Source organism: Heterodontus francisci, chromosome 2 (genome assembly GCF_036365525.1).
Source record: "Heterodontus francisci isolate sHetFra1 chromosome 2, sHetFra1.hap1, whole genome shotgun sequence".
Lineage (NCBI taxonomy): Eukaryota > Metazoa > Chordata > Chondrichthyes > Heterodontiformes > Heterodontidae > Heterodontus > Heterodontus francisci.
In genome coordinates this window covers 150,371,423-150,398,031 of record NC_090372.1, presented here as the reverse complement: position 1 = coordinate 150,398,031, position 26,609 = coordinate 150,371,423, and the positions used below count along the sequence as shown (strand labels likewise).

General features: G+C 45.6%; 1 protein-coding gene across 1 annotated transcript in view; it reads right to left on the bottom strand.

Annotated features, from left to right (window-relative positions):
* The window catches only part of kcnh8 (potassium voltage-gated channel, subfamily H (eag-related), member 8), a 533,200-nt gene that overhangs the window by 43,628 nt on the left and 462,963 nt on the right, over positions 1-26,609 (bottom strand). Inside the window, exons 12-13 of the mRNA XM_068011912.1 lie at positions 23,580-23,621; positions 18,426-18,781 (exon numbers count right to left, since the gene is read on the bottom strand). Of these exons, the coding sequence (XP_067868013.1) occupies positions 18,426-18,781; positions 23,580-23,621 (398 nt within the window). The remainder of the gene's footprint in view (positions 1-18,425; positions 18,782-23,579; positions 23,622-26,609) is intronic.

The window sequence follows — 26,609 nt, the reverse complement described above, 5'->3', positions numbered from 1 at the left end:
TTGGAATGATGCAACTTCTTTGGTCTGAGTCTAACCTTGCTGCACACCAGGGTGTGGTCGGTGTTGCAGTCCGCACTGTGGAAGCTGCGTGTGATTTGAACACTGTTTAAGTGCTGAGTAGGTGTACTGGACCAGAGGTGGTGAGCAGTCGGATGGACAGTATGCGTTCCGAGCCATTTGAGGGAGGCTCTATCATGCTGAGCAAGGAGTTTCTGATGGCAAAGCCCACTCCATGCTGTCTTGGTTCTTCAGGATCCCTGCCCTGCCAGAAGAAGGTGTAGTCTTGCTCTGCTAGAGAGCCACTCGCGGGGAGGCGAGTCTCCTGAAGTGCTGCAATGTCCACATTGAATCTACTGAGCTCGTTGTTAATGATGGCGGTCTTCCGAGAATCGTTGATTTGTGTAAGGTCTTCCGACAGGCCAGGCCACATAGTTCTGACGTTCCAGCTCGCAAAGCGAAGGGCTGGTACCTTCTTTCCTTTTTTCATGTTGTTTGGTGCGGTGTATCAGTCCACCTTTCGGGCAATGACCCTGAGCTCCAAGCACCCATTGAAGCAGGCAGACTGTGGCGGGACAGAACCTTATTGACCGGGGGCTGCCCGGTTTGAGGCGGGCGGTAGCTGTCCAGTGAGGTGCAATGACCTCTCCCACCGACAAAGGCAACCCGTGGCGCCCAGTTTCTACGCCAATTTATCTGGACTTATAACCCGTAACTGCTGCCTTCCGTGTTGTTTCAGTCGCTGTGAGGCAACTATGGAGTGACCTCTCCATGGCGCATGCCTGGGCAAATTTATGGAGGTTGAGAGTTGCCCAGTCGTCAAAACCCCTCTCTCGGCCTTTCTGGTGGGGTCCAAAGGAGTGCAGGACACGACGTTTGGCACCAGTATGGCTGCAGGAACTGCCGGAAACATGCCAAAGGTGACACATGACCCCTGCGGGGTTCCTCTGCGGATTATCTGTTAGGGTTTACTCCCTTAGCCTTGGTCTCTCCTGAGACTCCCACAAGGCAGTGGGGTTGTTGGGGCCCCTACACAGGTGTAGGATGGTGCTGGTGGGAGGAGGGGATGCACGGGGGAGGGGTGGGGGGGGGTGCAGGGGAAGGGGGTGCGGGGTGAAGATGGTGCGAGGGGGGGGCGGGCTGGGACGGGGTTGTGAGGGGGTGAGCTGAGAGGGTGGAGCAGGGAAGGGGACGGGGGGTGGGGTGGAAGGGGGGTAAAAGGGGAGGGGGGGGGGGAAGCTGGTGCAGGTAATAAGCCATTTCCTCAGTGCCCACCATCGACGTCCGGAAAGCTCATCCACGTCCTTCGGGAGGTGAAGCATCATTTGGCAGACTTAGAGGTGATTACATTTGCTAAGGGTTTTTTTTTTGCAGGGGTTTAAATAAAGGCATGCAGCATTGCCGACAGTGCGCTGCAGATGCTCTCCGAGCCATCTCCCGCGGGCGCTTTGAAGTTGCGGCCGGGGGGGCCGTTCGTGGATTTTTTGGGTGTTCGGGGCACCTTTTCTCAGGACTTCTCTCGGGTCCCGCTGCTCCTTCTTCACCTCAATGGACTTACCGCACGCCGTGGCTGCAGACATTCTGGTTATTGAAAAGAGGTTATTGAAGTCCTGCATTATCTCGTTCTCCAACATTTTGAATGTAGAGAGAACAGACTGCTTAGATTGGAGCCCAATTTAGAATCTAGTCAAAGCATTTATTTAACAACCTGTAAAAAGAAAAGAACTTAGATTTATATCGTGCTTTTCATGACCTCAGGAAGTGGCAATGCACTTTACAGCTAACTAGTTACTTTTGAAATATTGTTTTGTAGCAAAATGTAGCAGCTAATTTGGGCACAATAAGATCCAAAAAACAGGAACGAGGTGAGTAACCAGTTTATCTATTTTAATAATGTTGGTCCAGAGAGAAAGCAGGGTAGGAGGATGCCTTGGTACCAATGTTCCTCCTAATTTCCCTTTGCTGTGCACGGCCTGTTTGTTGAACTGCATGGTCCCTTTAAGATTCCATTGCAGTTGCGCATATGCACATCTTAAAGGGACCGCTTCTTTTGAGCGACCTGTTTGTCCCTTGCGTGGTAAGTTCTGGACCACTGTGTGGCCACGCATCCACGTAGCTGAGAGGGAATGTTGCTTAGTACTGCACTGTAGCGTTAGCCTGGATGACGTGCTTAGATCCTGAAATAAGGCTTGAACCCAGAACCTTCTGACAGAGGAGAGTACTGCCAATGAGCCAAGGTCATTCTTCAGATGAAGGTTAGGACCTGAATCTTTGCAGAGGGCTGTGGTCATGCAGCACTGTACAGCTGCAGTCTGTGGACTTCTCCATATCTGGCCATAGACATGCTACTTGGCACACACACTTAGATTACTGCATGATGCTGACCTATCAAATTATATTTATAGGCAGACCTTGAAAAAATCCTGGGGCGAAACGGTTAGAGGAGCTTGTGTGATCAGCAGGATTTTGGTCCCTGACCTCCACCTGCAGTAGCTCCAAATCACCCATGCTGTGCTTTACCAAGTGCTCCCTCCTGAAACTCACTAACTGACTCCTCAGGGTGGATATATCTGTGCTGATTCTTGCTCCTATAGGAGTGGATGCTGTAAACTGCTTGATTGAGGCTTCATTATTAGGCTGTACCACCAATTGCTCTTGGTTACCTAAAGGAGCGTAAGGGCATGTTTTAGAGTTCGAGCAATAAAGCATCCCTTGCTACAAAGCTTACATGGCAAGATATTGTATTGTATGCTGCTTTGTTAGCTTGTTTGTGAAGATGGAGTAAGGAGATAGTGGGGTAGAAATTCATCTAGGGCAGTGGCACAAAACAGGTGATATACAATTGGCTGCCTGCTTTAGTTGCAGTCAATCTGATTCTGCCATTTTGCACCACTGTCCAAGAGTGGAAACAAAGGAAAATACTGACCATGGGCCCCTGGCCACTTATTCTCTCTTATCAATTGCTTCCATGCCTTAGGTGACCTCCATCTACACTCGTTCTACGAGCATCAATCTCAAATGCTAACTCTGTTTCTCTCTCCACAGATGCTGCCTGAACAGATGAATATTTCTAGCATTTTCTGTTTATCTTACTCATTCACTATCGTCTGTTTTTGCTACTGCCCAAGAGCAACTTCACGCCGAATATTTATAATGCATGGAAATGAATCATGCTAACTTATTTTTTGCTAATTAAGTACTTGTTAAGCAGCAATTAATGCAGAATGTGAAAATTTACTCAGGATTTACTTTATTCTTACATTGTGCTAAATTCTTCCAAATAAAGCTAGTATTGAAGCAACAGAGAGAACCGGTGAAGCTCCATTTGTCAGCAGAGTATGAGATATTGCTTAAAGGACGAGTATTTCAGTGAACTCTGAAGCATGAGCATAGGATCAAATCTGTGAAGCTTGATATTTTGGATGAGAGCAGAAATAGCAGCGGATAATGGCTAAAGAGGATCAAAGTTACAGGTGGATTAGAGGGCTCACTCCTATTCAATATAATATATAACATACCTTGATAGCTGAAGAAAAACAGTGAATACTTTTGTGTAGTGACTTCTGCCTGCACGTAAGGATAATAAACAATTTTTCTCCGATACTTTTTGATATATATTAATGACCTAGACTTGGGGTCATGGAGCATAATTTCAAAATCTGCAAAGAGACGAAACTCAGAAATGTAGTAAGCAATGAACAGGATAGTAACAGATGTCATGAGGACCTAGACAAACTGGTGAAATGGGTAGACACTTGGCAGATAACATTTAATGCGAAGATATGTTAATACTTTTGGTAGGATAAATGAGGAGTGGCAATATAAACTAGATGATACAATTTTAAAGGGAGTGCAAGAACAGAGACACCTGGGGTATATGTACACAATTTTTTTTTAATATTAATTTCATGGGATGTGGGCGTCGCTGGCCAGGCCAGCATTTATTACCAATCCCTAATTGCCCTTGAGAAGGTGGTGGTGAGCTGCCTTCTTGAATCGCTGCAGTCCATGTGGGGTAGGTACACCCACAGTGCTGTTAAGAAGAGATTTCCAGGATTTTGACCCAGCGACAGTGCAGGAACGACGATATAGTTCCAAGTCAGGATGGTGTGTGACTTGGAGGGGAACTTGCAGGTGGAGGTGTTCCCACACATCTGCTGCCCTTCTTCTAGGTGGTAGAGGTCGGGGGTTTGGAAGGCGCTGCCTGAATAGCCTTGGTGTGTTATAAAAACAAGAAATGCTGGAAATACTCAGCAGGTCTGGCAGCATCTGTGGACAGAGAAGCAGAGTTAACTGTTTCAGATCAGTGACCCTTCATCAGAACTCCCAGAACATCAGAATAGACTTGGTGTGTTGCTTGTAGATGGTACACACTGCTGCCACTGTGCATCGGTGGTGGAGGGGGTGAATGTTTTTGGATGGTGTGCCAACCAAGTGGGCTGCTTTGTCCTGGATGTTGTCGAGCTTCTTGAGTGTTGTTGGAGCTGCACCCATCCAGGCAAGTGGAGAGTATTCCATCACACTCCTGACTTGTGCCTTTTAGATGGTGGACAGGCCTTGGGGAGTCAGGAGGTGAGTTACACAGGATTCCTAGCCTCTGACATGCTCTTGTAGCCATGGTATTTATATGGCTACTCCAGTTCAGTTTCTGGTCAATAGTAACTTTCAGGATGTTGATAGTGGGGAATTCAGTGATGGTAATGCCATTGAATATCAAGGGGAGATGGTTAGATTTTCTCTTGTTGTAGATGGTCATTGCCTGGCACTTGTGTGGCACAAATATTACTTGCCACTTATCAGCCCAAGCCTGGGTATTGTCCAAGTCTTGCTGCATTTCTTCACGGACTGCTTCAGTATCTGAGGAGTTGCAAATGGTGCTGAAAATTGTGCAATCATCAGTGAACATCCCCACTTCTGACCTTATGATCGAAGGAAGGTCATTGATGAAGCAGCTGAAGATGGTTGGGCCTAGGACACTGCCATGAGGAACTCCTGCAGTGCTATCATAGAGCTGAGATGATTGATCACCAACAACCACAACCATCTTCCTTCGCACTAGGTATGACTCCAACCAGCAAAGAGCTCTCCCCCCATCGATTCGTATTGACTCCGGTTTTGCTAGGGCTCCTTGATGCCACATTTGTCAAATGCTGCCTTGATGTTACTCTCACCTCACCTTGAAGGTAGCAAGACAAGCTAAGAAGGCTGTTAAAAAAACATATGGCATTCTTGGCTTTATTAATAGAGGAATAGAATACAAAAACAAGGAAGTTATGCTATATCTTTATAAAAGACTAATTAAGCCTCAAGTAGAGTATTGTGTTCAATTCGGTGGGTATGAATCACATCTGTGAGTCAGAAGGCTGCGAGTTCAAATCCAGCTTCAGAGACCTGCGCACATAATCCAGGCTGACAGTGTTATGCAGAACTGAAGAAGTGTTGCACTGTTGAAGGTGCCAGTTTTCAGATGACACATTAAACTGAGGCCCTATCTGCTCTCTCAGGTGGATGTAAAGGATCCCATGGCACTATTTTGAAGAACATCAGGGGAGTCCTTTCTAGTGTCCTGGCCAATATGTATCCCTCAACCAACATCACTAAAAGCAGATCATCTGGTTATTATTTTATTTCTGTGATCCCAGTAAGATTATTTTATTGCTGGGATCCTGCTGTGCACAAATTTGCTGCCATGTTTCCTACATTACAACAATGACTAAGCTTTGAAAATACTTAATTGGTTCTAATTTGCTTTATGTTCTCAAGTTGTGAAACACACTATATAAATGCAAGTTTTTCTTTATCTGTACCAATGATACAGTTGATATTTCATCCTTTCTTTCGAAGAACTCAGGGTTCACTTGGGTTTTGTCCTTTCTACTACTCTATTTCTTTTCCACATCAATGGCATCCTCCATGCATCATCCAACTCTATGCATTTTGTGCTGATGACTCCACTCTAGTTTCATTGATACCCTTCAGTTGGCCTATCCTCAATGCTCACAACTTTCAGTTTTCCTGCAGTGCACTTTCTGAATCACTACATCCTGGTCTCCTTCATGTCCTACAATGAGTAAAATCTTGTTTTCTTCAATTCTGCAAAAATACAGCTTCTTTACGTCTTTCAGAAATCGAAGGCCACCTTTGATGACTCCATGCTTTGTCCTTCTTTATCTCGCAACATTTTATACCTTGCTACCTTCAGAGGCTCAAATGGAATTCTCACAAAATTGCCTCTCAAATGATTGTTTCTTCTTTAATGCCAAACACCTCTTTACCCTTCCATTACACAACTTTATAAAATCCAAGGCCATCCAAGATTTGGATATTACTTCTCTATCTGTAAAAGGTCATTTAGCAGATTTTTGGCCAGGACAGAAGAGAAAATTGTCTTCTGATCAACAACTATCTCTCATATATCTTTCAATCCTTTCCTCTCTTTGTCACAACCTTTCTTGTCTTACTCTATTTAATCAATAAGATTATGGTCAGTGCTCAACTGATTTGTTTTTGTTCTTACTTTGCTTCAATGGTACCTTCCTCGTGTCTTTCTTTTTCCCTAGATCCACTATGTTGAATGCAAAACTCAGTGCACAGTTTCCAGTCTTTTCTTTGTTCTGCAGCCTGGAAGCTTTTAAATCCAACTTGTCATCACCCAATCACTATGACCCAATTTATCTCATTTACTTATTTACGTCAACCACACCAACAGAGAGCTGCCATCTCTGGCGGACATGCTCCACCAGTGAAGGTACTTTCATTTCGGTAGGTATGCATTTGCAAATAGATTTGGGTTCACAACCTAGTGAGAGGACCATACATGCCAGGCGGTTGTGACAGCTGAAGCTACTGACATTCAGGAGTGTGGGAGACTGGCCCATGCTAAGCATCAGCTGATGATTGCCTCTGGAGTCGTCCATAAGGCAGCAGATACTGGAAATCCAATGTGAGGTGCAGAGGATGTGGCAGAGCTTCCAGAGGGTATGCGCAACCTGGCTCGGACAGCAGAGGAGTCCATCCAGGCCATGAGTGCTGCGTTCTCCCTCTCGCCTATGTGCATGGCCTCCTCCATCAAGAGATTGTCTCCACTATAGCTGGCAGTGAAGGGGGTCACCAAGTAGGAACACTCGTAAAAGAATTAAAAAAACACACTACGCAGTTGGGCCTCACAGATGATTAGATAGTTAATGCTTCTCTGCTTGTGTCTGATGCTTTATGTAATAAAGGTTGTATTTTGTTTCTGCACGTTTCCATCCGTTATTGGTGACTCTCTGGCTGGCTGGGGCAACCATGGTGTGTGTGGTTATCTTTTCTACATTGCAGAAGCAGCAGGTGGCAGTGGGCGAGGCAGTGTTGGACTAGAGTAGAGGTGAATGCCATTATTATATGTGGAATGTGGACCTTTATTTGGCTGGATACCTGCAATTGGAGGGGTCATCTGAATCGTGTGTGTACAAGCATCTCCCATGCACCTATATCTTGTCAGTCTCCATGCAGTCCCTCATGTCGATCAGCATGTTGAGATTGGTCATCAGCTTCCTTATCTTCATCCTCGTCTGAGGATGCCTCGCGCTCCACTAAATCCTCCATGGCCAGGCCTCCCCACTCTGCAGCAGCAGATTGTGTAAAGTGTAGAAGACCACCATGATCTGGGAGACCCTAACCCCACCTGGAATGATCCAGGCACCTGAATCTCCTCTTCAGGAAACTGATGGTCTGCTCGATGATGGCTCAGGTTGCTGTGTGGCTTGTGTTGTAGTGTTCCTCGGCCTCTGTTCTAGAATTCCTCACTGGTGTTAGCAGCCATATCTTCAGTGGGTATCCCATGTCGGCAAGAATCCATCCTTGGAGGCGCATGGGGGGGTGAAAAGCTGTGGGACCTGGGAGTGACAGAATATGTGGGCTTCTCCTAGGGTAATGAGTGCACACCTGCAGGATCTGCTGGCGGTGGGCACAGATTAGTTGCAAGTTGAGGGAAGTAAATCCCTTCTGGTTAATGAAGGCTGCTGGCTGATCTGTGGGAGCATTGATAGCCACATGCATGCAGTCAATCACACCTTGCACCTGGGGAATCCAGCGATGGCGGAAAATCCTCTGGCTCTCTTGGCCTGACTGTCCACATCAGTTCAGTACTGTATGTACTGGTTGGCCCTCCTGAAGAGGGCATCTGTCACCACCTTGATGCAGCAATGTGCAGCTGATTGGAGGATGTTACACATCATGCCCCTGGAATGAACAAGAGGCATAGAAATTTAGGGCCAAGGTGACCTTGATGGTCACTGGCATCGGGTGATGTCTAATGCAACCAGAGCTCACCTCCTCTATCAGGATGACATAAAGAGCAGTCACAGCCTCTCAGGAGAGGCACAGCCTTTGGCGGCACTGCCTCGCTGGCAGATGCAGGTAGCTCACCTTCTGCCTGTATACCCTTGCTGCAGGGTACTCTTGGCTCCACGCCAGTGGCTGCTTCTGCTCCCCTCTGCAACCTTTTACCGCTTCCCCATCACAAAGCTGTCCCTGCAGGTGGCCATGAGGTTGCTGCTGTCCATATCCGTCTGCCCATACCTCCCCGTCTCGCAGTTTCTCCACCTCACTGGAGGACCCTCCTCCGGAATGAACAGCGCCCATGGAACTTGGCCCCTGCAGGTCTGAAGGGCCAGCCTGCCAGTAGCAGCAGCAACGCTGTCCACCCTGCCCCCCCCACCTCTCAATTGATCCCCCTGCCAAGACCTCAATAGCATCAGGGAGGTGCTCGAACCCAGATCAATGGCTGCCCAACTACCTCTCCTGCATGATAATTGCAGTGCCCGCACTGGACCTTCCTATCTATGAAGGAAAAATGCCTGACTCCACGGGTGCCTATTGTAGTTTTGGCCTCAATTGCTGCCCCGTTGCCGCCCTTTTAAACCTGCCAAGGTTCCGACACCCCAGGTCCCCCATGGATGTCATTAAATCCAGAGGGGCCCATAAAATCGCAGTGTATTTGCTCCTTAACAACCTTTAAATTGCCCATTTCAAAAACACGAGCTGTGTCCCCACACGGGTTCCTGTCCGCTGCTGTTAAAACGCAGCCCCTATATGATGACGTCAGAGGTCTGACCCAAAGTCAACCTATGCAATTTTATGGCCCCTCCCCCACCTCTTGTGCTGTTTGTTTTGGAGGCATAAAATCCCGGCATAGGATTCTATGCAAACTCAAGTATTTCTAGTCGAATCTTAAACAGTATTAGTGGAAGAATATAATGCTTGCTATTCATTCTCACAGTACACTTATATGCTTGTACTAAAGCTGGGCCCCTGAAATACCTTAAAGGTCTGTAGTTAGTCAACCTTTGACTAAGATAGTACATGGAACATAATGATTACTTTATGGTAGTAGTATTGGGATGGGGATGGGTGGGATGGAGGGTTAACTGACAGGATAGTCACGTACTCCTGAAGTGTTGAAAGGCATTCTCAGTAGAGACTTAAAATGCAGTTGAGGAAAATACACTATTCGTATCTGTTTTATAGCTCTACTGTCAGTTCATGGGCTCCAATAATAAGCTTATCGGAAATATTCTAAAATAAAAACGATGTAATCTATTTATATATTATGTTAATGACATAATGACGTGATGACGTAAATAAACACTTCCTTGAACTGGCCATGTTTGTTGTCCATTTTCTCTACTAGTGCCACCCGAATATATTACAGAAAATGGCGATAAGTCTGTCAATATTGGCAGCAAACAGCAGCAGGGACTGCAGTGAACAAGATCAGCCAGCTCCTGAAGACCTACCTGCTCAGATGGTGGAGATTATGGCTGGATTGTGTGAGGCCTGAGCCTCAAACTGTCTCCTTGGTTGAATGGGATGCTGCAGGGTCCTAATGTGCATCGGATTCAAAGTGCTCATTTGGGTAAGAGAATATTTTCAACCACCGACTAGACTGGTTTTAGGTATCCCTGTTATGGACAGCTGCAGTAAAGTGTTTACTGAATTATTGTGAATTTGCAAACAGAACAATATGGCTGTGCCCTTGGGATACATTAGAAGGCTAGGAATATATGAGGGAGCTTAAGAAACCATGCAGTTTGTATACTGAAAGAATGGACATGTTTTTCAGAGCAAATAACATTGTGGAACTTGGTGAAAGTGAAGAGGTCAAGACTCAGAATAAGGCAGTTCATGAGGGCAAGAAAGCAATTTTGCTAACGAAAATTGGCCCAGAAGTGTATGGCACGCTAACAAACTTTCTTGTTCCCAACAAGGCAAAAGATGTGCCATTCAAAACAATCATCACCAAGTTAGAAGAATATTTCAACTTTAAGCCACTAGAGATAGTGGAAAGCTACAAATTTGGAACCAGAAATCAGAAAAGTGGTGAAACAGCTGGTGAGTGCATTGTGGCACTGAAGAATTTATCATTACATTGCAACTTGTGTCCACTATCAGAAGGCTTCCGCCAAGTCTAAAGTGGCGAGACCTAGTCAAAAGAGTCATACAGTCATAGAATCATTTATAGCACAGAAGGGGGCCATTGACCCATAGAGTCCAAATCGGCTCTCCACGGAGCTATTCAGTCAGTCACACTCCCCCGCTTGATCCCCATAGCCCTGCAAGTCAATTTGTTTCCATCCAATTTCCTTTTGAAGTCATTGATTGTCTCTGCTTCCACCACCCATGTGGGCGATTACCACTCGCTGCATAAAAACATTCTTCCTCATATTCCCCCTGCACCTCTTGCCCAGAACCTTCAATCTGTGTCCCCTAGTTCTTGCATCATAGGTTATAAGAGAACATAAGAAATAGGAGCAGGAGTAGGCCATTCAGCCCCTCAAGCCTGCCCCACCATTCAATAAGATCATGGCTGATCTGTCCCAAGCCTCAACTCCTCTTTCGGACCTGTTCCACATAACCCTCGACTCCCCAAGATTTCAAAAATCTATCTACCTCCTCCTTAAATACATTTAGTGACCTAGCCTCCACAACTCTCTGAGGTAGAGAATTCCAGAGATTCACCACCCTCTGAGAGAGGAAATTCCTTCGCATCTCAGTTTTAAATGTGTGACCCCTTATTCTGTAACTGTGTCCCCTAGTTCGAGATTCCCCCACCAGTGGAAACGGATTCTCAACATCTACCCTGTAAAACCCCTTAGAATCTTATAGGTTTCTATAAGATCACCTCTCATTCTTCTAAACTCCAATGAGTAAAGGCCTAACCTGTTTAGCCATTCTAGATAAGGCAACCCCTTCATGCCAGGAATCAGCCTAGTGAACCTTTTCTGAACTGCCTCCAATGCTAGTATATCCTTCCTTAAATACGGGGACCAAAACTGTACACAGTACTCCAGGTGTGGCCTCACCAATACCCTGTACAGTTGTAACAAGACTTCCCTATTTTTAAACTCTAATCCTCCCCTAGCAATAAAGGCCAAAATTCCATTTGCCTTCCTAATTACATGTTGCACCTGCATGCTAACTTTTTATGTTTCATGTACAAAAACACTCAGATCCCTCTGTACTGCAGTATTTTGTTGTCTTTCTCCATCTAAATAATAATCTGCCTTTTTATTCTTCCTACCAAAGTGGATGACCTCACACTTTCCCACATTGAACTCCATCTGCCATGGGAACAGATTTTCCTTGTCTAACTTAACTAAGCCTGTAATAATCTTGTACATTTCTATTAAATATCCCCTCGATCTCCTTTGCCCTAAGGAGAACAACCCTAGTTTTCCAAAATAACTTTGTAACTAAAATCCCCCATCCCTGAATCCATGCTGGTAAATCTCGTCTGCACCCTCTCAAGGACCCTCGCATCCTTCCTAAAGTGTGGTGACCAGAACTGGACGCAATACTCCACTTGTGGCCTAACCAGAGCTTAATAAAGGTTCAGCATAATTTCCCTGCTTTTGTAGTCAATGCCTCTGTTTATGAAGCCCAAGATCCCATCTGCTTTATTAACCACCCTCTCAATATGTCTTGTCACATTGAAAGATCAATGCACATGCACTCCAAGGTCCTTCTCTTCCTGCACACTCTTTGGAACTGTGCCATTAAGATTATATTGCTTGTCCCTATTCCTTCTGCTAAAATGCATCACCTCGCACTTGTCAGTATTAAATTCCATCTGCCATCTCTCTGCCCATTCTGCTAGCCTATCTATGTCCTGTTGTAGGCTGTTCATATCATCCTCACCTCCAAGCTTGGTGTCCTCGTCAAATTTTGGGCTGGGATGTTGTGAGTCACGCAGCGTTCCCGACAGCAGGATCGGATGTTGGTGGAACATCTGCTCCCGTCGTATTTCCCATTTCACATGCGATTTTGTATGTAAATGAACCGTGCAGTGACAGGCATGGGGAACATTTGGGATCACGCAGCGGGGGTGGCCTTTCATTAGTGGAACCCGCCGTTACTGGCTCAAGCACCATGATTGCCACAGGTGTAAGACATTCTGTGCTTGTAGTTTCAAGGATCAGCAGCCTTCTTTTCATGCAAGTATCTTCCGATTAACCTAAATTGAAGCTTTTACATAATTCAAAATGTTTTTGCCTCCCTTATTTTGAGAAAGTCACCACCAACTTCACATCATTTATTTTATTTTTATTTAGAGATACAGCACTGAAACAGGCCCTTCGGCCCACTGAGTCTGTGCTGACCAACAACCACCCATTTATACTAACCTTACAGTAATCCCATATTCCCTACCACCACTAGGGGCAATTTACAATGGCCAATTTACCTATCACCTGCAAGTCTTTGGCTGTGGGAGGAAACCGGAGCACCTGGCGAAAACCCACGCGGTCACAGGGAGAACTTGCAAACTCCGCACAGGCAGTACTCAGAATCGAACCCGGGTCCCTGGCGCTGTGAGGCTGCGGTGCTAACCACTGCACCACTGTGATTCTGTCACGAAAGGATTGAGAATGAGAGGGCACAGATTTAAAGCAACCGGCAAAAGAAGCAAAAGCGACATGAAGAAAAACTTTTTCACGCAGCGAGTAGTTAAGGTCTGGAATGCGCTGCCTGAGTGTGTGGTGGAGGCAGGTTCAAATTAAGCATTCAAAAGGGAATTAGACTGTTATATGAAAAGGAAGAATGTGCAGGGTTACAGGGAGAAGGTGTGAAATGGCACTAGATACAATGCTCATTTGGAGAGGCAGTGCAGGCCCGATGGGCCAAATGGCCTCATTCTGCGCTGTAACAATTCTGTGATTCTTCTATTTTACTTGCAGTCAAAGTGAGTCAGTTGTCAGCCAGCAGGCAGCGTCCCGCCCCACGGTTCAGTGATGCCTCCCTGCAGGTTCTCCTCCAGGCCGTCAGGGAAAGGCGGGAGGTCCTCTTCCCTGCAGATGGGGTGCCTCACCAAGGCGGCCTGGATGGATGAAGAGGTTTCGAACCATGGGATAACACACAGAACATGGATGCAGTGCCACAAACGCATCAATGACTTGCTCGGATCGGCAAGGGTGAGTGGTCTTAGCGATAAAGCGCCATTATTTTTCTTCCTTGTTCCATGTCTTTAAGGTACAGAGTACGGAAGGAATGCAGTGAAAAGTGTGAGCAGCATTGGTGCCATTCACTAAATGATTTTGCGCCAAGATGAAGATTGGCATTTTTTTATGTGATCAGATGTGTCGTGTGAAAGCCAATGCAGAATGAGTGATGTGTGCAATGGTTGTAATGCATCATTTGCCATGTCATTAAATCTGCACTGTCTCCTGCAGGATAAACACAGCCACAAGCAATGTGAGCGTGCTAGAATGGGAGGAGGGGTCCCTGACATCAGGCTGCTGACCACGGCTGAGGAGGAGTCATCGGAGATTGTGAGAGAGGAGGGAGGCAGGGCGAGCGGAGATGACAAGGCAGGAGCCACAAGGCGTAAGGATGAAGTGTCATTTCTGCTCTTGTAGCCATATGTGGAAACTGAAGGAAATTCTATGAACTCATGTGAAGCACAGGCTTAAAATGCTTCTGTATGTGTCTCCACTGCAGGTGCTCGCTCTTGAGTAGCAGAATGCTGCGTGGCCTGAGATTCTTCCTCTGGGGGGAAGAAGAAACCAATGCCCCAGAGGTGGCACTGTAACCTGCCTCTTCGTCCACCTCCACCAGCACAGATACATCCACATGGTCTGTGAGGGGTTTGAGGTTAGAATCTGGGTCACAAGCTGGTGGTCACGACACAGACACTCCCGCAGCTGAGGGAGCATGTACCAGCCGGGACCCCTGACAATCAGAGGACTGCTGAGGACCAGGCCCCTGCTCAACCCCACACTCATGATGATTCTCTGTTTGCTGCTACGAGAAGTCTGCTGGATGTGCAGGAAAGCCATGTGGAAAATAAGTTGGAGTTGCCTGTGGCTTTGCACATGCCATGGAGGAATCCAATGCAGGCCATGACATCTGCCATGTCCCATGCATTTGAGCGTATTGCTTCTTAGTCGAGATTCTGGCGAGTGAGCGCTGTAGATGAGTCTGGTTGAGCACTCGAGCCATATGCGATCTGACCTGCACTCCATTGCTGTTGCCGTGGTCTCCATGCAGCAGTCTAAGCGAGAGGGGTCGAGGAACCTGGACCTCCCTCCAGGTGCTCCTTCCTCTCAGAGAGACAGGCAGGTGCCATCGTGCACACAGATAGAGGAGGAGCGCGTGCCAGCTTCCCCTGGGCCTTCCGCTCAGAACACCCGCAGGGTGAGCGCCGTCTCATCCTCCCCACCAACACTGACCCCCTTACCTCCAGCAGGTGAGCACACAGGGAACACTCAAGCACCTGTGCCGCACACCCCCAGTAGGATGGAGCCATCAAGGCCCCATTCCTCCAAAGGACACCCACTATGGTCATCCACAGCAACGGGGCAGCGCACTGAGAAGATTGCCTCCACCTCAGCTGCTAATGTCGGGGTAGCACCTAGGCAAAGATAGAGGCTAAAGTCAATACTCCAAAAGCCAAAAGATGTGTCTGAGCTAAGACCTTTTCTAGGCATGGTTCAATACTACTGACGATCTCTGCCTGAGCTTGCAACAGTGTTAGCTCCACTACATGAGTTACTGAAGATGTGATATGGGAATGGTCTAAAGCACAGCAAGATGCTTATGAAGCCTGTAAGAGAAGTTTGACTAGTGATGCACCACTCATTCATTACAACACAAATCGTGATCTGAAGCTAGCATGTGACGCTTCAAATGATGGAGTTGGAGCCGTGATCAGTCATGTCATGGATGATGCTCAAGATAAGCCCATGGCATTTTTATCATGTACCCTGATCAAGCTTGAACGCATCTACGTGCAGATAGAAAAGGAAGCACTTGTAATCATATTTGGAATCAAAAAGTTTCACCAGTTTTTGGGGGGTACGAACTTCACAGTAGTAACAGATCATAAAACACCTAATAGCTATTCTGGGTCCAAATTCTGCGATACCAACAACGGCAACATCAAGAATGCAGAAATGGGTTGTACTTCTCACAGTATGATTATAACATCGAATATCGCAGTTCGAAGGTGAATGCTATTGCTGACGCACTGTCACGTTTGTCAAGTGAGGATTCCGAAGTAGGCTGTGAAGGTACCAACATCACAATAAGGAGTACTAGATGATGACTTTCTAATCACTGCAACTGCCACTGCAGCTGAAACTCAGAAAGACTCTTGAAAAGAGTCTACAAGCAGACATTGAATGGATAGACAGAATTTGACCAATGCACAGATGAGGAACTGAAACTGGTCCACAGTTGTCACAATGAGTTGTCATGTGAAACAAGTCGCATTAGAATAGGGTCATAGAATGGTGGCACCTATTTCTTTGAGAGATAGGATTGTGGCAGAGCTCCAAACTGAACACACAGGAATAGTCAGTGTGAAATCCTTAGCAAGAGGTTTTGTTCATTGGCTTGGTCTAGACAGTGACCTAGAATCATTGGTTAGCAAATGTACTATCTGTCAAAACTATAGAAACAAGCCGCCTAAAACTCCTTTGCAATCGTGGCCATGGCCGACGTGACTATTTTAAAGAGCGCATGTAGTCTTTTGTGAGCAGGAAAATGACTATTTCTTAGTGCCCATTGCTAGCCACTCGAAGTGGATTGAAGTCAAGTGCATGGGTCAAAAATAAACAATGCTGAACAAACAATAGGTGAGTTACAGTCTATTCTGGCTTGTCATTTTTTTACCACAGGAGCTTGTCTCAGATAATGCTCCTCAATTTCATTCTGCTCTGTTCCAGAATTTCAGGAAGCAAAACAGTGCCAAACATACCCTTACTCCTCCTTACTTTCTGGCATCAAATGGAACAGCTGAAAGATCCATTAGGATAGTTGAAGAAACATTCAAGAAACAAATGCTGCACGGGTGTTCAAATTTCAGTATGAAACAGTGGTTTGCTAATTTCCTGTTGAAGTATAGAACAACTCCACCCTCCACTACAGGCTGCTGAGCTTTTGATGAAGAGAAGGTCAAGCACAAGTTTGAGTCTGGTCCTATCAAACTTGACTGCTAAAGTTGAACACAAACAATTCAGTCAAAAAAGGCAAAAAAAAGGTCAGTGTGACACAAACAAGAGAGAACGCAGTTTTCGGCAAAATGAGCACGTTTGTGTTTTGAGTCTCCCTCACAAGTCACACATGTGAGATGTGGGAAATGTTGTAGAAGTGTGTGGAACCAAAAGAAAGGTGAGAAACGTTCATATAGATTGCATGATCCCAGCAAGGGATGAACCAAAACATGAGCATTTGATCACAAGCTCATGCCAGAGTTTGAAGCAGTTCAGACTTCAGTGTCCGATGTACCAATTTCTGAGAAACAAACAAGATCTTCTTTAAGTACTGAAACAAAACTGAGCAGTCCAAAATCTGACTCTACACCAAATCTGTAAGGAGATCAGAAAGACTTTGTAAACCAGTTATTGAACTTGATTTGTAGATGTCGTTCATTAAAGAGAAGCAAAAAGAAAAGAAAACTTTTCCTCTGAAAGTATTTGTATATTATGTGAATGATGTAATGATGTGATAGCACGATGATGTAAAGATGTAAAAACACTTCCTTGAACTGGCCATGCTGCGTATTCATTTTCTTTGCTAGTGTCACCCGATTATATTACAAACTAAATCACTTTGATGAAAAGTATATTGAAAACAGACACGATGGGATAAATTTTGTTGGACATGAAAAACCTGTGGCAGGCCCTGATATAGAACAGGTGCTCTGCTTGCAATTTTCTGTCCATTTATTTTACAAATGTGCTTGCAAAATTCAGTCAGAAAGGTTAGAATTTATTGTTGGTGACGTTGATATATTCTTGCTCTAGTGGACAAATATGTGACATATTCACACAACATTCCTCTGTCCACTATTTAATGGTGTGATTAACTGATTTAAGATAAATACAATAACAGCTCTGCTAAAAGACGTGACAGAGGACTGATAGGCAAACATATTGGGCTGGGTTTTATAGAGGCCTCAACTTCGGGATCCATGGTGGTGGGGGGGAGGGGGGGGGCGCCATGAGGATTGCTCTGGATGAGACCCGCCACGGACCTCGACGCCAGTAGGGCTTGTCCCGATATTGCCGCCGGCGGTGAGGCCTCGTGGCAGCCCCCCTGGCGTTCGGCGATGGGACCATAATTTAAATATTCTAATAAATGTAATTACCTGCATTAATGACTTCCCCATCGCCTCCTGAAGTGCAGCCATGATCTTCATCCCAGCAGCCAGAACTGCCGCACCTTCGGATCCCCATCTGGGGAAACGAGGCACAATACTGGTGGGGAGGGGGGTGGAGGTAAGTTTATAAGTGTGGGAGAGTTGGGTGATGGGGACTCAGTCAAATGAACGTCATGGGTGTAGGGGATGGTGGAAAAGGTTATAGTTGAAAGTTTATTCAGTTTTGTGGCGGGGAAGGTCAGATTGTGAAAGTAAGTGTTTTTGGGGAGGAAAGGGCAAATAATTAAATTAATTGATATTGGGGGGTGGGAAGGGGCAAAAGAAATGTATTTATCTTATTTCATTCAATGTTTCTTTAAATATTTAAATTTACCAGTAGGGCTAACGGCCCTTTAAAAATGGCATCAGCGCCTGTTCACAGGCGGCTGACGCCATTGACGAGGACGGACAGCATGCCCCCTCTACATGATCAGGGGGGTGGCCTGCCCCGGCTATTTAAATGAGCCACCACGCTTGGAATCACGGCTGCTCTTTGTTGTGCGGCCCGCACAAGCAGGCCACCATTGTTATCACCTGCCTCCATAATTGATGACGGGCTTATAAAATTCAGCCCATTAAGTGTTTATCCACTAATAATGCTACCTTTAATTTCCAACCTTAAATAGCTTGATGCATCGGGTACTCAGGATCAAAATGTAGTACATTCCTTGTGCTGAAATCCCCAATTTTGGTAACCACAAAAAGAAAATACGAAGATAAGAAAAAACTGAAATATATTAAGTCGTACCTTGGACTGAGATCAGGAGGAGCATATGTGTTCAGTGCAGAGAGTTGGAGTTTTAGATTTTTGTCTTTCCCACTCCTTACATTAACAGACTTGTAATCTTGTCTGTTTTTGATAATTACACTGCAGCCCTTGATAGGAGATCTGAAGCCTATAGGGCCTGAGAGAAGCTGTTGATTAGTTCCTAGGAAACTGCTGGTATTCATAGTCTTGTTAAAATTCAAGGATTGATTGTTGGATGCAAAGCTGGTAGAAACACATGACAATGGGGTCGTCTCGTCCACTTCTTCCATATCCTCTTCATCTTCTACAATAGAAGCGAGTTTCTGGTTTAGGTTTCCATTTCCGTTGGAATCTGACTATGTGTAAATGGCGACAAAAAAAAACAATCAGTACAGAGGGGTCACAAACCATTATTCAGGAACTAAACAGATCTCTTCTAACTGGCAAGCAACCTAGAAAGATATATGAAGATTAAAAGTGATTTAACAGGACACCATGCTATAATAGAAAAGAAAGAACTTTAGCTCTTTCGCATTGTGTCCAGTTTTGGTCACCACACTTCAGGAAGGATGTGAGGGTCCTTGAGAGGGTGCAGAGGAGATTTACCAGAATGGTTCCAGGAATGGGGGATTTTAGGTACAAGGTTAGGTTGGAAAAGTTGGGTTTGTTCTCCTTAGAACAAAGGAGATTGAAGGGAGATTTAATAGAAGTGTACAAGATTAATGCAGGCTTAGATAAGCTAGACAAGGAAAAACTGTTCCCATTAACAAATGATACAAGGACTAGGGGCACAGATTGAAAGTTTTGGGCAAAAGATGCAGGGGGAATATGAGGAAGCACTTTTTTACGCAGTGGGTGGTAATGACCTGGAACTTACTGCCCACAAGGATGGTGGAAGCAGAGATGATCAATGACTTCAAGAGGAAGTTGGATGGCCACCTGAGAGAAAGAGACTTGCAGGGCTATGGGGATCGAGCTGGAGAATTTGACTGACCGCATAGCTCTGTGGAGAGCTGGCATGGACGCGATGGGCCAAATGGCCTCCTTCTGTGCCATAAATGACTCTATGACTCTATGGGTTGAATTTTATGCGGGCGGCGGGGATCTTGACATCAGGGGAAATCAGTGCAGAGATTCCCACGTTGCCTCTTGTATGGAAGGCCCGCTGAATTTAGTGCCAATCTGGCATTTAACTGGACAGTGGCAGGCCTTCCGTAGGATTTAGAAAACCATTGCCAATCGGAGGCCGGCAGCTGCAGCGCCAACACAGAGGCAATGGTTGCAACTGTAGCTGCAGGACCAGACACCGAGGAGCGGTGCTGGAACGAGGCTTAAAGAAGGTCAGGGTGGGAGGGTTCTTGCGGGGTGAGCGTTGCGGGGGACGGAGGGGGGTCGGCAGCGAGGGGAGGGGGTTGGCCCTCAGCAGGCCTCCTCCCTTCCCATTGTCTGATCTCTTATTCAGGCACCAATTGCCTTTGAAAAGCAGGAACTCCCCCCCCCCACCCCCCACCAACCCCCTTCCCTGCCGCCAGCAAGCAGGCCGCACGATTTTTCGTGCTGTGCTTCCTGTGAGGCAACAAGGCCGACCACCGCACGGGTAATTGCAGCTGCAGTTAAGGGCCTCAATTGGCGGCAGGGTGGGAAGGCAGTTCACAGGCCTTCCCGCCCCGGACTAAATTTCAACAGAGGCAGGATTGTGGCAGGGTCTGCCCCCGCCCCCATCTCGCCCAATTTTATGCTCTCCCCACCTCCAAACCCGCCGCGGTTAACCTCAGGTCATCCCAAAAGTTTTATCACCAATGAAGTACTTTTGAAGTGATTACTGTTGTAATGTAGGGAAAAATGGCAGCCAATTCGCACACAGCAAGCTCTCACAAACAGCAATGAGATAAATAATAAGATAATCTGTTTTAGTGATGTTGCCTGAGGGATAAATATTGTTCAGGACATTAGGGATCTTTTATGTCCACCTGAGAGAGCAGACGGGACTTCCATCTAATGTCTCATTGGGTATGGTGGAAATATTAAGTGAACACTTTGCACTCTTGAAGACGATGCTCAACAGTTAGAATTTGATGATGACATTAATATTAAAATTAATTATATTAATATAAATGAAAATATTACTTCAGATATAATTAAAAACTTGCTAATAGATAGAGCAGTTGGGATGGATGATATCCACTCGAGAGTCCTCAGGGAGATGGGACACATGTTGTGTAAGCCGTTGCCTGTAATTTTAATAGCTCATTGCACTCCGAAATGGTTCCCATTGGCTGGAAGGAGGCTGATGTGGTCTCCATCTTTAAAAAAGGAGACAAGATGGATCTGGGTAACTATAGGCCCAGATCAGTAATAGGAAAGCCGTTTGAGGAAATCATTAGGAATGCAATATATGATTGCTTCGATAGACAGAGACATATTAGGGACATCCAACACGGTTTCGAAATCAGGAGGTAATGTCCTACAAATTTAGTTATAATATTTGAAGTAGTCACCAGGATGGTGGATGAGGAAAGTCTGGTAGACATTGTCTACTTAGATGTGCAAAAAGCATTTGACAAGGAACCAAGCAAGAGGTTTCTCTACAAGGTCAAAGCCTCTGATATTAGTGATATCGTATTGAGCTGGAATGAGAATTGGCTGGAAGGAGGTAGGCAAAAAGTAGTCATAGATGGATCTGTTTGGAGACCGGGGTCACCATGTTAGGATTGTTGCTCTTTATTATTTTATTAATGAACGAGATGTAGGCGTTGGGGCATGATCTGCAAATTTGCAGATGATATTAAGATCTGTGCGAGTGTGAGGTCTGTAGACAATCATCAATTGCTTCAAGCAAATCCACATGTGTGTTGGGGAATTGAGCTTGTGATTGGAAAACGATGAGTGAAATCTTAACATCTTTGAAAATTTTACACAGTTGGGAACAAATACGCATCCGGAACCCAATGTTTTAGACTGGCCACACAATGTCGCGATCGTATAGGAGGCAGCCAATTAAGGACGACGGGCAGGTTCCCGAGGTGGGAGGCCCAATCAGAGGGCTGGAAGCTCTGGCCGGCCGGCAGCCCCACCAGGAGAGGTGGGCACTGCTGAGACAGGCAGGAGAATATGAGGGCGCCTCAAAATGGAGCTCTCTGCAGCATTCTAAAAATTTAAAATTCAATCAGAGCCACAGCTGTCAGGTCATCATTGTGGAGAGGAACCCCTCCACAGGATGGCTTGTGGCTGTGGCAGTAGCCCTCTCATCCCAGTGGCACCGTGCTGGGGTGATTAAGAGAAGGCGCCGATATTCCCCCGGCATGCCGCCAGGAGGTTGCCTCCATTTACCTGCTGGGATCCAGCCTCATCAGGGGGCCCATCTGTCAGGGAGAAGATCCCAGCGGTGCCATAACTCTGCCTCCAGTTGGCCGCATAATGGGCCTATTTGGTTACCTGCAGCTGCCAAGCGGGTATCCATTGCCGTATTGACTGTGCCTCTGGCAAGATTGCTCGAAGGCCAAAAGGTGTTAGGGAGCTGACCAGACATGCTGATTCCCAAGTTTCCTCCTGGTCTCGCCTCCTAACCTGCCTCTGCGGATTCAGTAAGATTCCACCCGGTATTTTATTTGAAAAATGGCAAAATTATGCATGTAGCCAGGATGAATGCTCAACATACATAGGGAAAAGTATTAATGAAATTGGAGAAAGAGATCTGATCTTTCCAGTGTATAGATCACTGAACGTTCCTGAGCAATACCAAGTGATAGCTAGAATGAATAACGAGTTGAGATGCATTTGTGCCACAATTGATTATAAAGCAAAGCATACTATGTTTCCTTATACAAGACCTTAGTCAGGCCCCATTTGGAATACTATGTTCAGTTTTGGTTTCCTCACATGGTAGGTGATATTGAGGCTTTGGAAAGGGCACAGAGGAGAGTCACTAGACTAATTCCCAGTTTAATCCAATTTAGCTACTAAGATAGGCTAAAAGAGCTAAGACCTTACATTATAGGAAAGTATAGACTGATTGAAGTTCACAGGATGATGAAGGCAATGGATTGAGTTTGACACTTCATTCCAATTAAATATATTAGGGAGGACTAGGGGTCATGATTTTAAGTTGTATAAGACCAGATCTAGGTTAGATGTTCTTTTTGCAGAATATAGTGGACCTCTGGAACAGGCTACTGTCTCGTGTGGTAGACATCAATTCACTGAATTCCTTCAAGCGAAAGCGGACCTGTTTCTGACTGTATAGTAGGTACTGCAAGGAATTATAAGAGCCAGAGTGATCTCCTTCAATAGTTTTATTGCCTAAGGAAGTGGAGAAGAATTTGCCAGACTTTTGTTCCCCCAAATTGGCCTGGGCTTTTTAACAGGCGTTTTTCTGCCTCTTCTAGGTGATCACATGGTTTTCGGATGAGGTGGGGACTATATATATTACGAAGGTATCACAATTGTGTGGGACAGCTTAGAAGGGTATTTTGCTGTCTGTCATTGCTTTTACATTCTATGGTGCTCTGACAGCGCTGCACTTTATTTGAATTAAGTGAATTGGTTACTCTGGGCTGAATTTTACAGCCCCTCGACATCGGGGGTTGTGGTGGGGGGGCTGGAAAGTGCCACCAGGAGAGGCCTGTCATGGGCCTCGACACCGGGAAGGCCCGGCCTGATATTGCCGGCGGTGGCGAGGTCTCGTGGCGGCCTCCTGACGCTATTGCCGGGGATGGACCGCTCCCCCGAAATCATTGGGGGTGTGGAGGCAGTCCGCTCTGGCTATTTAAATGAGCCGCTGTGCTTAATATTGTGGCGGCTCCACGAAGTGCAGCCCTTGCCGACTGACCGCCATTGTTTACGTCCGCTGCCGATTATGGCAGCAGAAGTATAAATTCCAGCCCTCTGGCTCTTGTCTAAGACAATGCCTGATCATCTTTTATTGCTCACATGGCAATTTTACATTTTAGTGTTCAGAAAATGTTCAATAGTATGAATGTCACTGTGCAAATACTACCACTCTGGATACTATTGATTTTAATATTTTCCTTAAGAAACCCTAGTTTATTTAAATGAGAAGTTTAAGAGTTCTAAGCAATGTTCTATTAAATGATACTTATTTAGGCACTTGGAAACTTTCTAATAAGCACAATAATTCAAAAAACTGCAGCATACCTGGGATAGTGTATATGATTTGTTGGACAGTCTTGAAATTCCCTGTTAAAATAAAAACACAGATAAGAAGGAAAAATGTTTTCGCACAGATAGTTGTTAAGATCTGGAATCTGAGATTCTATGATTCTATGAAATAGTAAGATTAATTTTGTGATGAATACTTGCATAGGACATAGAACTATTGGGGATGCTTTCTGCTTTTAGAAACTGGTGTGTTGATCCTCCTTTTTTATTTTAACAGTTCTTCATCTACCACATTAGAAGGGAACTTTTGCTTGAATACAAATGGGGCAAAAAGCTGTGTAGGGATGTCACAAACCATCGCTCAGGAATATTATAATTATCTATGTCTCAATATCAATATTTAATCTAATAGAAATCAATATATACTTTTGACTTGGTCACGTAACTATAGTTACATATAGAAACAGAGCAGAACAGAATGTGTTTCCACCAGCTAATGCTGTCAGCTGGTGTTCTGCCCCAGTCCTCGAGCACTGTAAATGTCTTCTCTCTTTGGAAAGCCAGGATAAAGTCCCTCTGAGTTGGGTACCTTACTAATTTGACTGCTTTTGACTATTAACTTTGGTACTTGACTGAGAGGAAGCAAATATCGGAACATAATTGGGCAGTTCTATTATTTGCACAGCCTACTGCCAGCATGCTCCCCGCCCCAATTCTTTATACATGGCAGGGCCTCTGTCTCTGAATATTCATTGTGTGGGTGTTGATGCGACTTCAGCATCTTGACTGCTTTCTTTTGAAATAACTCCAGCTCAGCAGGTGAATACAATGCACTCCAGACATCTTCATATCAACCAACAGAAAGCAGCAAAGGTAGCCAGGTAATTATCAAGGCATCAATTGATCAAATTAACCTGAAAGCTTCCTTGCAAGAAACATTCTTAAATATTTAAGTTAATGAGTAGCGCTAAAAGGGATAAAATCTGGTGTTTCATATTCTTTCCTGCTTTGGCACCAGTTTAAGTGTCAGTCTCTGCTTGTTGTTGTTAAATGATGGCAGAAAGAAACCCCTCAAAAGAATTCTTTGCAACTTCAGAAGACAGAGGAAAGTTTAATATTTGATTTCTAACTTTGCTGCTACATTATTTTCAGTACCTCCATCGCTGTCATATTTTACAATTAATGCTCGATATTCCACTCTGGTCAAGTGTCACTGACCACTTTCCTAAAAGTACGTTACGTACCTACAATCCAATATGCACCTTTACCTGCCCAATATCCAGTTAAATAATAGTGAGAATCAGAGATCCAACAGAGAACTCTTGCTGTGTTCAGTTCTGGGTATGACACCTTAGGAAAGATATACTGTCCTTGGAGGGAGTGTGGCCTAGATTTACCAGAATGATACACAAACTCCAAGGGTCAAGTTACAAGGAGAATTTTCACAAACTAGGGTTGTATCCCCCGGAAATTAGAAGGTTAAGGGGTGATTTAATCAAAGTTTTCAAGGTATTATGGGGAACTGATAAGGTAGATGGAGAGAAACTATTTCCATTGGTTGGGGAATCTTGAGCTGGAAGTGGGCTGGGAGGTGGGGATGGGGCATAAAATTGGGTGGGAGGCAGGGGTGTGCCAGGCCCATCACCTACCCACCTTTGCCAGTATTTTACAGTGGTGGTGGGCGGCCCACCTGCTTTTTGGCCAAATGAGGCCCTTACATGACCAATTAATGGCTACTTAAGGGCCTCTTTCTGTTGCTGCTTGTATTTTACCAGCAGTGGATGAGTGCGAAGCCACCTGGGGAGGCTGACCAGTAAAACCTGGCAGCTTCCCTTGGGGCTGCAGGGGACGGCCCTTCTAATTGGGCGCTATCCCCCACGGGTCACCGCCCCCTGGAAGATTCGCCCCCTGCCCTTGCAATCAACCCCCCTTCCCCTCGCCGGGGACCGGCTGATTGCTCCGGCATGGCCCAACCCCACAACTGCACTCCGGGGCCTCCTCAATGGCTGTTGCTCCGGTACCTGCTGCAGTCCCAGCAGTAGCCACTGCTCCCGGTGGCAATGCTGGAACTGAAGAGCCTTAGGCCCTCTGATTGGCCAGTAGCTCTTGGAGGTGGGACATCCTGCCTCAAAGGGGAGGAAGCCATAACCTGAGGCATTTAAAATCGCATTGTGGCTTCCAGGGCCGCCGGAGGCAGGGCTCACCCCAACTTTCCAGTCAGTGGGCGGGACCACCACCTCCTCATTAAATCCCAGCCTAGGACTAGTGCACAAGGCCTAAAGGTTAGAGCCAGGCCTTTTAGGGGTGAAGTTAGAAAACACTTCTACACACAAAGGGTGGTAGAAATTTGGAATTCTCTTCCACAAACAGCAGCCGATGCTGTGTCAATTGTTAATTTTAAATCTGAGATTGCCAAATTTTTGTTAACCAACAGCACTAAGGAATATGGGGTAAAGGAGGGTAAATGGAGTTAGGTCACAGATCAGCCATGATTCCATTGAATGGCGGAACAGGCTTGAAAGGCTAAATGGTCTACTCCTCTTCCACTGCTCCTACTACAACACGTGTACTATTTCCCATTGATGTTCAATTAGGCAACCTGTCTAGGTTCTATGCTGCATATCTACATTCGATATGAACCTAGGATCTGATTTGCTGTTAGTAGCAATAAGGTATTTAAATCAATAATTTAATGTATATAAAATATTCTTGCCACTATTATTATTGCCCCCTATTATATCACTAGCTCTGCTCAATATGAAAAGTCAAAACCAAAGGTTAATTGCAAAACATAATATACGCTGGACTAGACATTCCATTTGGGTAAAATCCCAAGTGCAGTATAGAACATAGAACAGTACAGCGCAGTACAGGCCCTTCGGCCCTCGATGTTGCGCCGACCTGTGAAACCATCTGACCTACACTATTCCATTTTCATCCTTATGTCTATCCAATGACCACTTAAATGCCCTTAAAGTTGGCGAGTCTACTACTGTTGCAGGCAAGGCGTTCTACGCCCCTACTACTCTCTGTGTAAAGAAACTACCTCTGACATCTGTCCTATAT